This window comes from Ruditapes philippinarum, unplaced genomic scaffold, assembly GCF_026571515.1.
Source record: "Ruditapes philippinarum isolate M1 unplaced genomic scaffold, ASM2657151v2 ctg4079_1_1_1_1, whole genome shotgun sequence".
NCBI classification, from domain to species: Eukaryota; Metazoa; Mollusca; class Bivalvia; order Venerida; family Veneridae; genus Ruditapes; species Ruditapes philippinarum.
In genome coordinates, this window is record NW_026856634.1 from 65,171 (window position 1) to 78,069 (window position 12,899).

General features: G+C 31.5%; 1 protein-coding gene across 1 annotated transcript; it reads right to left on the bottom strand.

Annotated features, from left to right (window-relative positions):
* Positions 1 to 339: 339 nt before the first annotated feature.
* Positions 340 to 11,506, bottom strand: LOC132747180 (ubiquitin-conjugating enzyme E2 G1-like). The gene is made up of 6 exons (XM_060736510.1): positions 11,327 to 11,506; positions 8,943 to 9,045; positions 6,360 to 6,457; positions 5,265 to 5,443; positions 4,297 to 4,401; positions 340 to 3,164 (listed from the first exon to the last, which is right to left on the bottom strand). Exons 1-5 carry the CDS (start codon positions 11,370 to 11,372, stop codon positions 4,321 to 4,323), a joined length of 507 nt encoding a protein of 168 aa, XP_060592493.1. The 5' UTR covers positions 11,373 to 11,506; the 3' UTR covers positions 340 to 3,164; positions 4,297 to 4,320.
* Between the last annotated feature and the right edge of the window lie 1,393 nt (positions 11,507 to 12,899).

The following is a 12,899-nucleotide window of genomic DNA, read 5'->3' on the forward strand; positions in this document are numbered from 1 at the left end:
TAAATGCAAAACTTTTGACCCTTAAGAAATTCATGGAACTTATCAAACCTGCATTTTTTTTTCTCAATTGAAACTGTATGTTACAAAGTTAGTTGAATACAAATAAGATTCAGTAAATGTGCTATTTCACTTTCATTTAATGGACAATAAACTGTCTTGGAAACAATTTCATAATTTTCTTTGAACATGGGTAAAATCATACTAATAAGTAACTTAAGGGGGTTTGGTTTTTCTGATTCTCAAAATAAAGAAGCCCAAATATAAATGCTTAACAAACAGAAATTTACCATACATACATATTTATTGAATAAAGAGATCATATAATTTTCCTTTTTTACAACAATGGCAACTGGGTATTAATATCTATAAGCTAACTTTTGTCCAAACCTAGTCAAACTTAGTGAATGTGAAAAATGTTTCTTTGTGTCAGCAATAAATGAGTATTTCTTTCTCAAAACTTACACAAAAGTACATTAAACATTTCAACAAAAAAGCACTGTTAAGTTGAGACTTATTAAATTTGCAAAGCTTATTTGTTTTGGCCTTTAAAACAGTAGTCTACAGTAAATTCAAATAATAATGAGTACATATTTGTACATTATACAGGACAAACAAACCTTAATATAACTTGTACAATGCATTTATACTTAACCTTCCTTCTTAGCAAAATTTTTATTTCAAGTTTTTGAGATTCTTGCCATAATAAAGTCCGAGACAAAAAGAAGTAACTTGTACTGTATGTAAGATTACAATGGATACAAGAATATAGGTATAACTGATGGCTGCATTCCTGACATGACCTCCAACATAGTTTAAAGCACAGTCTTTTTGATGAGTAAACGTAGTAAAAATCTATTTTTAGCCACTGTGACCTTGATTCACCCCAAGAGTATAGACAAATATCAAATACCTTAAGACACCAGTCTGTGTTACTAAGAAAGATTGTTTGTTTGTTTCATTTTACGTTTCCCAACAGTATTTCAGTCATATAAGCGGGTAGTTTCCTAACCATCGTTCCTGGAGAGTTACACCAGTACTAGACTACCTTCCTCCGTGCTAAACTACAAAAGCATCTCCCGGGGATCGAACCCAGCCCAGAGAGGTAACTGGATTAGAAGTCATCGACTCTAACCCCTCGACCACGGAGGCGGTATTAGACAGGGAAATGTTGACAAATTGGCAATAGTTTGTGCCTTTAAAATCTTTGGAGAGCAATGACAATGAAAAGAATATTAATAAAGATCACATGTAACAATCACATGTCAAAACTAATCAACGGCTTAATGCAAACTTTATAATATTATACATAATATACAAGAAGATATAATTCATTGTGCATGAAGTCCACAAAATATTATTCACACAAGTAAATGACACTCTGAATATACATGTTTTAGCTGCTGAAAAAAGGCATTTAAACACACTGCAAAATTTGAAGCTCTTCACTGGTTAGTATTTTCATAACTGATAAGAATTGCAAACAATTAGATTGTAGAGATTTTAGACTGGTATAATTTTTTTATACAACCATTACAGTACAGTGGTGACATTTTGCAGAAAAAAAACTGTATCAACATAATCAAGCAAACATGTAACTTTGTAAAGTGATATGGAGCCTTTATTTTTAATCTTTGGGAAGCATTTTTAATGCGTAAGCTATTTCAAGCATCAAAATTCAAAAATATGTTTCAAACATACAACAGTTCATCAAAAATAAAGAACATTTCATTGGTGCACAAAATTACAACTATTAAAAGCACAATATGCATAATTAACAAATATACCTGAAAAATGTGGAAAACACAGAAGTAGGGATGTATTTTGTGGGCCATCAAAAAAGTTTTATCACAAATAAATATTTGCAACACTGTTGTTACATTATACTTCAATACAGGAAGGCATAACAGCATTGCTTTAAAATACTTAACTTGTTAAATATCATACATTATATAAACAGACATTATAGACTACATCTTGTCATGTCAAAGTAACACTATTGTGACTGTATTACAAGGTATAAAATGGTAATCAGATTAAAACTTTTAAAATGGCCCACGTACATGAAAATACCAAATTTATGAAAATACCAAATTTAATGATTCTTATCAACAACATAGTCATCCGATCCTTTGGAATTACCTCTCCAGTAATGAAGTAATTACGGCAATCACTCTTTAACAAGTATATTACTTTTAATATATAAAACTAAATTAAGATTTTCTTAGCGTAAAAAAGGCATAACTATTAATCAAGTTTTTTTTTCATAAGAACAAAAGTTATATGGTCAAAGTAGCTCAAATCAAAATATGTCATTTTTCAGCTTTATAGTTGAGTAAATGACTCCATGCCCATGAAATGATACAGTTAAACCAACTTATAAAACATTAACCAAATATAGTGCAACCTTTGCAAAGCTGACCTCTGTACAGCAACAACCTCTTTAAAGCAACACCAATAACTCTTTCTAAAGGAAGACTCTATAATAAGTTAACCCTTTCCAGAGCCAGTGATTTTTCTCTCTTAACTGGGAAGAGGCCTAAGCCACTTGATTTGGGAAAAATTATCACTAAAATTGCTAATTTGGGAAGTAAAAAAGCAGGTTTAAGTTTAAATTTTTGGGAAAACTGCAAAAGATTTTAAAGAAAATTTTAATTGGGAAGAGGCCTTTTATCGCAGTCTGTTATATAAGCAGGAAAATCATCGAGAGCATTACCCTCAGCAACAACATTTGTCTCCAAATGATGCCCTGAAGAGATAATACTGTATAGTCAATTGCCGCAATAAATCCATTACTGTAGATTAATCTCTCATTTAACCTTGATAACAATTCTTTGTTGAGACAATTTCAAAAATTTGGAGAATAAAAATTCATTACTTTATCAACAGATAAATATCTTAATTATGTTAATAGAATTTAATTCTTTCTACTACACAATCCCTGCAAAATGATCAACAATATTTTACTTATAATATAATAAACAGCATTTATATCATCATCAATGCCTTAACACTTGCTATACAGAAATGCAATAAATGTATATATAATTTACTCCCTAGAAAAAAACCTTGGCTGTACTTTTTGAAGGCATGGTTTACAATCTTGGAGATATTGCATTTAAATCCCTGATGACATGTTTCAAACTCCCATATCAAATGGAAAATTTCTGAAATAGAATAAAATAATAATAATTTTTTAATTAATGTAGATTTACCTTCATTTAAAACATTATTAAAACAAAAAGGATAGTAACTCTTTTAAAAAACTTTTTTTTCGATTAGGTGAGATTATGTCATATTAAAAGGTCAAATGTAAAATTCAAAACTTGTGAAGTTTCCATAGTAACTAGAAGCATGATAATGCATTCTTTCACCAGTTAAAAGGTAAGTTTCTTGGTAGAACAGTCAAATTTCCTACAACTTGCTGAAAGAGATAGCTTCAATACTTGCAAGATAACAACCTGCATTGCTGAATACAATTCTACATAGATACATCTGTAAGTGGAGAGTGATTGACAATCTACAACCCAAACTCATCATGACGTTCAGGGATTTTTTGACATAAAATACATTTGAAGCAATTAACACTAATCACACCACTTCAAATGTTTTTAAAAATTTTAATATGATCATTTCTGCATTATTCAAGCTTTTTTTCCCTCTGTATAAATATAATATGACAAAGTGATGGAGCCACAAAACTACATTTTGATTTTCATATTTAAATCTACATAATATCAAAAATATACTTACAAATGAAATCCATAATTTCTTAAAAACTTGTTAAATAATTACATTTTTTGTAGATTTTAGTAAAATGAAATAATAAGAAACATTTTTAAAATATCACTGTCTACAGTAAAATTCATGTAGAATTGACTTGATTTTAAACTTTTGGCTGCCAAATGTTTATAAACTGATATTTGCTATATAATGTGAAATTTAAACTAAAAACTAAGAAAAAGTCCAAAAATTTGCATGCAGTAAAAACAAGAAGGTAATGAATCTAATGATGGACCTTAATTGCCCACATAAGTATGAAGTTGCTAGAAATTGATTGCAGATGTAAATCACAAGATCAAATTGAAAGTCATCCAAGATGAAAGTTGAATTCCACACACACTGGCCATACAAGCTCAGTGAAAGTTTGGTTTAAATAAAAAATTTAAACTCCTTTTATACAGACCATCCAATTTTGAATGAAAGACTGACAGACAAAAAGACAGACATCATCCCAAAAGCGCACATGAGCTATTAATGCTCTGGTGAGCTGAAAACTGATTAAAAAGATACACTTACATTTAAAATCTAATTTAACAAGTATTAAGAAACATCTTCCTGACTTTTTCTCACTAATCTTGAAACAACACGTCTGAATTCTTTGTTTTCCTCCCTCCACATTTTCTGAAATATTTCAAATAAAGTTAGACCATGGTTTATCATTATACATGTATTCAAAACACATAATTATCTAAGTTAAAAATGAACATCAGTTTCATATAAAGATTATATGGTAAATTGCTAATATATCTATAATGAATTTCTTTACATTTCACTTTTAAGATAATATATGATATCTTCAATACTTGTGAAGTTGCATGCATGTAGACGAGCCAAAATATTTCAAAATCAAACTAAAGAAATTACTACAATTTAAAGAAAAGTAAAGACATTTAAGATTAAATATCAATTTACATATTTTGTGCGATTAATGGATGATTTTGCTGTATTGATAACCATATTTCTACTGTGGGGCTACAAGGTATTTTTTTTTACATATTTTGACATTTTTCTGGTAATTTACGTGGATTGTAAGTGCTGTTTGCAATTTGTAAATCATGTTCTTTGTTCACTTAGTAATGTTTTACTTATAAATACATTTTAAAAATTTTCATGAAAATCATCATGAATCTGGAGGCACGATGCTTAAAAAGTCAGTTGATGATGCCATTGTTCATAACAGGAAATAAAAATCTTTTTTTTTATATTGTTAAAATCTCATTTGAAAATACAAAAAAACATTTACCTTATTGTAATTTCATACAAACTTAACGTAACACTTGTCTGACAAAAATCATAAACTTGACAACAATTATGCTAAAATAAACTTTTCTTATTTCATTCACAGCAGACAAAATGGGGCATAATCATTGTCAACTGGTCATCAATTAATTGAAAAATAAATTTGATGCTGCATATCTCCAGCATATAATGTGGAAAACAACCAAGTGTTTGTACAAGACATTATTAGCAAGAATTTAACTTACTGCAGCATCAACATTAGCTGGTGATTCATCATTGGGTTCAGCCAGCATTGAGATTACACTCACAATGATTGTTTCTACAGTGTGTATAGGCAGCCACCTCTCTGAGGCAGACTCATAACCATATTTATCATCTCCAGGCTCGTGAAGAATAGATATACACACACTTCCATCCTTGCCAACTGTAATTCAAATACATGCTGATCATTATCTATGTATCTTTTAATTTCTTCCATTAACAAAGAACATATTAAAAAGACTTGTCAATAGCAAAGATCTGTAACATCCTTTTTGCATTCTGAATTTTGCATTGAATAACAACATAGTTACACTAATCTTTTCAGTATTCATGTTCAACTAATTAGCCGCCATTCCTTCCAACATACAAGTTTAATATGCAGTTTTGCATTTTTATGTATCAAATTTATCAATGTGTCAATGATTTTAGGTAGTTCATATTGAATAATTTGTGTACATTTTACCATAAATAATTGAAATCCTTCCGATTATCTTGACACGTTTGATGTTAAGATAAGATATTTTCAAAATCTTGTCTAGCTGAGATAATGATTGCAGATCTAGTTGTATGATACCTTTTGGTGTTATATCACACAGCCACAGCTTCTACCAGCCGCTGTATGCCATTTTATGTGCAGTAATTGTAATAAGTGGTATGATTCAAATATTTACCTCTCTGACACTTTATGACTTGCTTTCATTATGGATAATGCCAGTAATCATGAAGTGTTAGTTAGTGAATAAAAAGTGCTGTGTGATAATCACATGGGATATATTCACTTTAATCTGGCCAAGTTCTTCTGTTTTCTTTTTGTTAATCAATTTGTAATCCACTTGAAAACATTAATATTTGAAATTTTGCTTGTAAATTCAATGTGTCTAAGTTCTTATGAAAGTCCATTTAACTTCAATTTACCGAAGTTCTACTCACTGTTCTTAATAGGCAAATTGATAATTAAACATAAAGGTTTTGTTTCTTAAAATTGTTTTATTCCCCATATGCAGTCAACATTAAAAAAAAAGAATATGTAAATAAGAATTTAGTAAACAAATAAATATTGTTAGTTCCTGTTAACTTACTATTTGGATGAAACATCTTGGTAATAAATCTCATCTTAGGTGGCTTCTGGGGATAGTCTTTTGTGAATGTCAGTTCTGCTTTGAACATACCACCTTCACTGAAAATTAAAGTATAAAACTCATTAGTGATTACCCATCAAATAAGCCAAGTGGGAAATTATTTGAAGAAGATTAACTTGAATAATTTCATTGTTCAATATAAAACTAGCAATAGAATAAAATATGCATGCTTTATTAAAAAATTTTCGGCAAATGACACTACTGGACTGGAGAGCAAAATGAAGCATTTTAATGTTATATGACATCTAGGAACAACAATTTATTTGTCAATTAATTGGCCAATAACAAAATTAGGATGATACTGACACTGTAGTTTATGACAATATGTTAAACCTGGCAGAAATAACTGACAAGTCACTATAATATTTTGAGATAACTTTCTGTCTATCAGTCAATTATATTTTTCAGTCAATTATATTCATCAACAAGAGCCATGTCAACATGGCCATTCCCCGCCGAATGTGTTTGCTCATTGGAAGAATGTATATGTAGTAGAGCAGAATAATTCCATTTTAAGAGGTCTTTTGATAATGAAAACTGATGGCTATAGTGATTACAGATTTGAAACCTATGTGAATACTGATGGCTGAAAATAACAAAGGGCAATAACTGAAAAATAATGCAGGGTAGGTTATCATTCTTGTGTGCTGCATCCCTCCTCAGTAAAATTTATCCACCTATGAAGTTTCAAGTTGATACCTCAAGTACTTTTTGATAAAAAAATTGATTTGAAAAATTAAGTATGAAAAATAACAAAGGGCAATAACTCAAAAATTATAAAAGGTAGAGTTATCATTCTTGTGCACTGCACACCTCCTGAGTTAGATCTATGCATCTATGAAGTTTCATGTTGATATCTCAAAGGCCTTTTGAGTTATGCTCTGGACAAAAATTATTTTTGAAAAATAACAAAGGGCAATAACTAAACAATTATGCAGGGTAGAGTTATCATTCTTGTGCACTGCACTTCTCCTCAATGAGATCATTCCACCTATGAAGTTTCAAGATGATACCTCAAATACTTTTTGAGATAAGCTCCGGACAAAATAGTATGAAAAAGAACAAAGGACAATAGCTCAAAAATTGTATAGGGAAGAGTTATCATTCTTGCGCACAGCATTCCTCCTCAATAAGATCTATCCACGTATCATGACATTTCATGTTGATATCTCAAACAATTTTGAGTTATGCTCCACTTGGGTGAAAAATTAGGAATGAAAAATAACAAAGGGCAATAACTCAAAAATTATGAAAGGTAGAGTTATCATTCTTGTGCGCTGCACACCTCCTGAGTGAGATCTATGCACCTATGAAGTTTCATGTTGATATCTCAAAGGCTTTTTGAGTAATGCTCTGGACAAAAATTAATTTTGAAAAATAACAAAGGGCAATAACTCAAAAATTATGCAGGGTAGAGTTATCATTCTTGTGCACTGCACTCCTCCTCAATGAGATCCATCCACCTATGAAGTTTCAAGTTGATACCTCAAATACTTTTTGAGATAAGCTCCGGACAAAATAGCATGAAAAAGGACAAAGGGCAATAACTCAAAAATTGTATAAGGAAGAGTTATCATTCTTGCGCACAGCATTCCTCCTCAATAAGATCTATCCACCTATGACATTTCATGTTGATATCTCAAACACTTTTCGAGTTATGCTCCACTCAGGTGAAAAATTAAGTATGAAAAATAACAAAGGGCAATAACTCAAAAATTATGAAAGGTAGAGTTATCATTCTTGTGCACTGCACACCTCCTGAGTGAGATCTATGCACCTATGAAGTTTCATGTTGATATCTCATAGGCTTTTTGAGTTATGCTCTGGACAAAAAATTAATTTTGAAAAATAACAAAGGGCAATAACTCAAAAATTATGCAGGGTAGAGTTATCATTCTTGTACACTGCACTCCTCCTCAATGAGGTCTATCCACCAATGAAGTTTCCAGTTGATAACTCAAATACTTTTTGAGATATGCTCCGGACAAAAATGTCGGACGGAAGGATGGACATTCTTACCAGAGCTACATTATGGGGTTTTCTTTTGTTATTTCTTTTGTTCTTTTTAACCCCACAATGCAGGAAATAACCCCACAAGAGAAACGGAATGAATGACATCAAAGACATCTATTGTTATGAGAACAATAGACCACACCCCATAATGTAGCTCTGGTTTGTACGGAAGGTCGGACGGAGACTATTTCTATATCCCCCGCCGCCTTTTCGGCGGGGGATAATTAGCAGATCTATATAAAGTCAAGATTCTGGTGAAGAATGAGCACATGGCATTTCAGCATTTTTACTTAAATGTATACCTATTTTGGGCTGGGGGAAACAGTCTTTATTCAGCTGTAAAATATAGGAGAAAATCATCACTACACTAGATGAAAGATCACAATGCTTAACTTGTGCCTTTACTGCTAACTGCAATCAAAAAAGTTCTTTAACCATAAAAGCCAATTTATATACAAAATTAACAAACACATTTATAGAAATTAGACAAAGACAATTTTAGGTACTTACAACAGTGTGTCCTGTGGTCCAATGATCACTACCTCCCAAATATACAGGTCATTGTCATCTTTCAATCCAGCTGAAAATCCTTCAACAGGATTTTTGTTCAGGTCTGGAAAAAAAAACAATTACAACAATCAGTTACAGATTCACTTAAAATCTTTAAAACATCACCCTACATAAACGCAGTTTGAGTCACCTAGTCTTGTTATCTTGATATATCACACCTCTCATCCGGAAATACTTTTGTAAATGAAAAAATTTACATTACTGCAATTTTCCTATTTTAAGTAATAAAGGTTTTTTGACATATATTCTAAATAAAGCATAAAATGCTTCAATATTTAATTGACTTGAATTGTGCTTCATTTTTATTTAGTTCTGTAACATGGTCTGCTTTGTTGAGGAAAAATTCAAATAGATATCAATTCTTAGTATGTTGTTGTAGAATAATATCCAGTTTTGAAAAAGGGGATAAATATGATAAATAGCTTTGGCTCAAGCACATATGTGTAAGAATTTGAATGCACCAAAAAGATGACTATTTAAAATCAAGTAATCCAACTTCTCTTCTTTAAAGATTTTTATTAGATAAAGTCAAGTCAAACTATTTCAATACAACTAAGAACAATCAAACAAACACATATTCAAACAGTTGAGTCCTTTTTTAAGAAAACTTCCAAATAACAACTCAATTTTCATTCTTGTTCTCAACAACCTGACATTATCATACAACATAAGTTCATTAGACTAATTTAAAACCTGTCACATAACAACAAAAAGCGAAGTTTACAGACTTAAAGAGAAGAGGACTTCTCAGAAAATCTTGAGTATATATGTGATTTTACTAGTCTCAATTATTTTAGTTTTAAGTTTTAATAGGTGTATCAACTATCAGTAAAGCCCTGGGTTGTTCTATCAGGGCATTTGACACCTTTTAGGGACAGGTACCCATACCCTCAGGAAGGGGATTTTTTCGCGTTGTATTATATTTTCATATCATATGTATTTAACTCATTAACCGCATGAACATTTTGTTAAAAACAGCTGTTATCATTGAAAAGTCTCCAGTTACAAGTTCAAATTGCTATAAAACTATAAAAACTGCTTCAAACTTGGCACAAATGTTGACTGGACCTTTGCCTTTGTAACAACATGCTCAGTTGTAAATTTTCTGTTACCATGGCAAAGAGGGGACATCTCAAAATTGCGAAAAATCACTATTTTGCATTGATTTTTTCCATCAAAATAGATTTCAAAGTGCTACAACTTCTCAATGGAATGATCTAGAGTCAAAGTCTTTTCAGTGTTGGTTACACATTACCATATGATCGACCTTGGGTCATTTTTAGCCTCTCACAAGTCCAAAATTTTCTTGGCCATGAGGGGGGCTGCTGCCCCCTTCAAATCCCCCAGACAGCAGGGGGCACATCCCACTTATGGCAACCCCCTAAGGTATCTTTTGGATAGGGGGTGGCGCCGAAAAAAGCTCACTGTTTTAAACAACATTTCTCAAACAAAAACAAGTGTTGGGGGCTTAAATAAGGCATTTTTTACCATCTGAGACAACAAAGGGGGGGGGGGGGAAGGTGTATCGAGTTATGGGTTAATTTATTTTTTATCACACTTTTTTCATTGCATTATTTCCTACCATTGGTTTCAATTGTTAGTAATTTTCCTAGCTGTGGTCCTTTCATGTACATTAGTCATTATTGTTTTGATAGCAGTGACAGCATGGTGTCTAGTATTGTATAATCTTGTAAAAAAATTTAATCACATCGGTAATTTTCATTTCATGTTGACTATGTCTTTGTTTTTAAGGGCTTATACATACATGTCAGTTATGTCGTTGCAAATGACGATGTCCAAATTTTAACAATTAATCTCTTACAACCAAGCGTACATGTACTTACTTTCCATGAAAATCATATTAAAAAAAGCCTACCCACTGACAAACTGACCTTGTAAACCTGGGTCGGCAATAGCAAAAAAAGATATATTTTTAAAGGGCGTTTGGTAAAACAATTGTTTATGCCCCTTAAGTGTGAGAATTTCAAAGTAACAGAACTTTTATATCAAATTTATATAATTGTAAAAGGATTAGATTTTTATGACTGTTTATTTCTTCATTTTTCATGATGTGTTGAAATATCATTATTATTATTGATTAATGCAGTATTGTTTTTTTTAGCAAAACATTGTTAACAATTACAACGTCATGTATGGGTAAGATTAAATTTACTGAAGTATCTCAAAACATCTCAGCGATTTAACATTTACAAAAACCAAACTTTAACTTAAGTTTGACATTTTTAACAGCTGATTGATGTCCGCTGAGGGGGGGAAATAGAAAATATGACGCAGAATTGATATCGATTTTAAATCCATCTTACCAGCTAACTGTTTCCTCAGCAGTAAAGCTGATTGATCTTGAGCCATTGTTAGTGTATTTTAGTGTACAGTATTCACACGAAAATAGAAGGAAACAAGTAAAGAAAAAGGAACAAAAACTTCTCGACGCAGGCGCAGATGAGAAATACCGCTGAGGTATATGTCCGATTGATTCCAAATACACGTGCAAGGGAGAGTACTTTCTTTACACCACTAAATATGTCCATATGTAGGTTTCAATCTACTAAATTAACACCCAGAATGTTTGGACCGAATTGACCCTCATCAATTGCCATTTGACCCTGCCCATTTCTTGCATATATCAATGACTTGCTAGAATTGAAACAGTCAAAATAAACAATGTTATTATTTGCGGCATACACTACAGTACAGTACTCAGTACAGTATAGTTTACGTGACAATCGAGGACCAAACAGACACGGACAGCCTACATAAACTAGGACTTTGGGAACAGGACTTCGTTATGGAGTTCATCCGAAACAAAGTTTAGCCTTAGGGCTTAATATTATCAGGAAATAGAATATATTCATCAATTTTCTTGCATACTCAAGAATAAAATCATTTTGTATCCTAGATGGCAGATGTTGACCAGTAGGCCTAACGTTTGGCCATATTTTGCATCGTTGACCCAATGAAGAATGTCAACAGGTTGGCCAGATGCCAGTTTGCTAATCGGGCAACGTCGGCCCAACCGTTGGTAAAGAGTTGACCCAAAAGTTCATTTGCTACTAGTATTGTTAACTAGCTCATAAAATGTGAAAAAACAAAGAACAGAAGGAATAAGAAATAAACCGTGACTAAACTATTTTTTATACATATTTTATATCAGCACTACAATGACACAAGTTTGCTTCTTTAAAAAGAAGCATGCGAGAGGTCTTTTTGCTGCTGTGGAAGATTTGTTTAATTTGAAAATATTTGGAAATAAGACACAACGAATGGTTATAAATTACAATTATTTAACAAAATATAATTTATTATATAAATTGAATATATAGTATCATAATGAAAGTTTGTTTACACTTCATTTTTTAATGTTTTGAAAGATTATATGCTGGAGAAATGGATTTTTTTCCTTGACGCATTAGGGATACTTTTTAAAGAAAGAAAACTAAATTTAGAATAAATGTATATTAAAAGTAGTATCAAAATAAAAGTTTCTTGTAAAATTCAATAAACAAATTTTCGGTTAATGTTTTGGTAAGTATATGAAAACATTTCCTCTACATTTTCCAAAACGGGCAGTATGTAAGATAATTTTAAGTCCAGGATTTACATAAAAATGTTTTATATCATTTGATTGGAATAAACAGGATATAAAGCTGCATGCCTCCTACCACAATATTTTAAGAAAATCAAACGTGCGTCAAATGTGTGCCACTTGCGCCAAAATATCCCCGTTGCGTTACTTAGTCATACCAGTTCAAAAGAACTTTGTACACGCGGTACACGGTTCACTCGGTCGTATATTAGTGCATGGTGTTAATGTAGCTATAATGTTCACTGTTACTATTTATCGTTACTGTTACTATTTATCGGAACAAGAAATAGTAA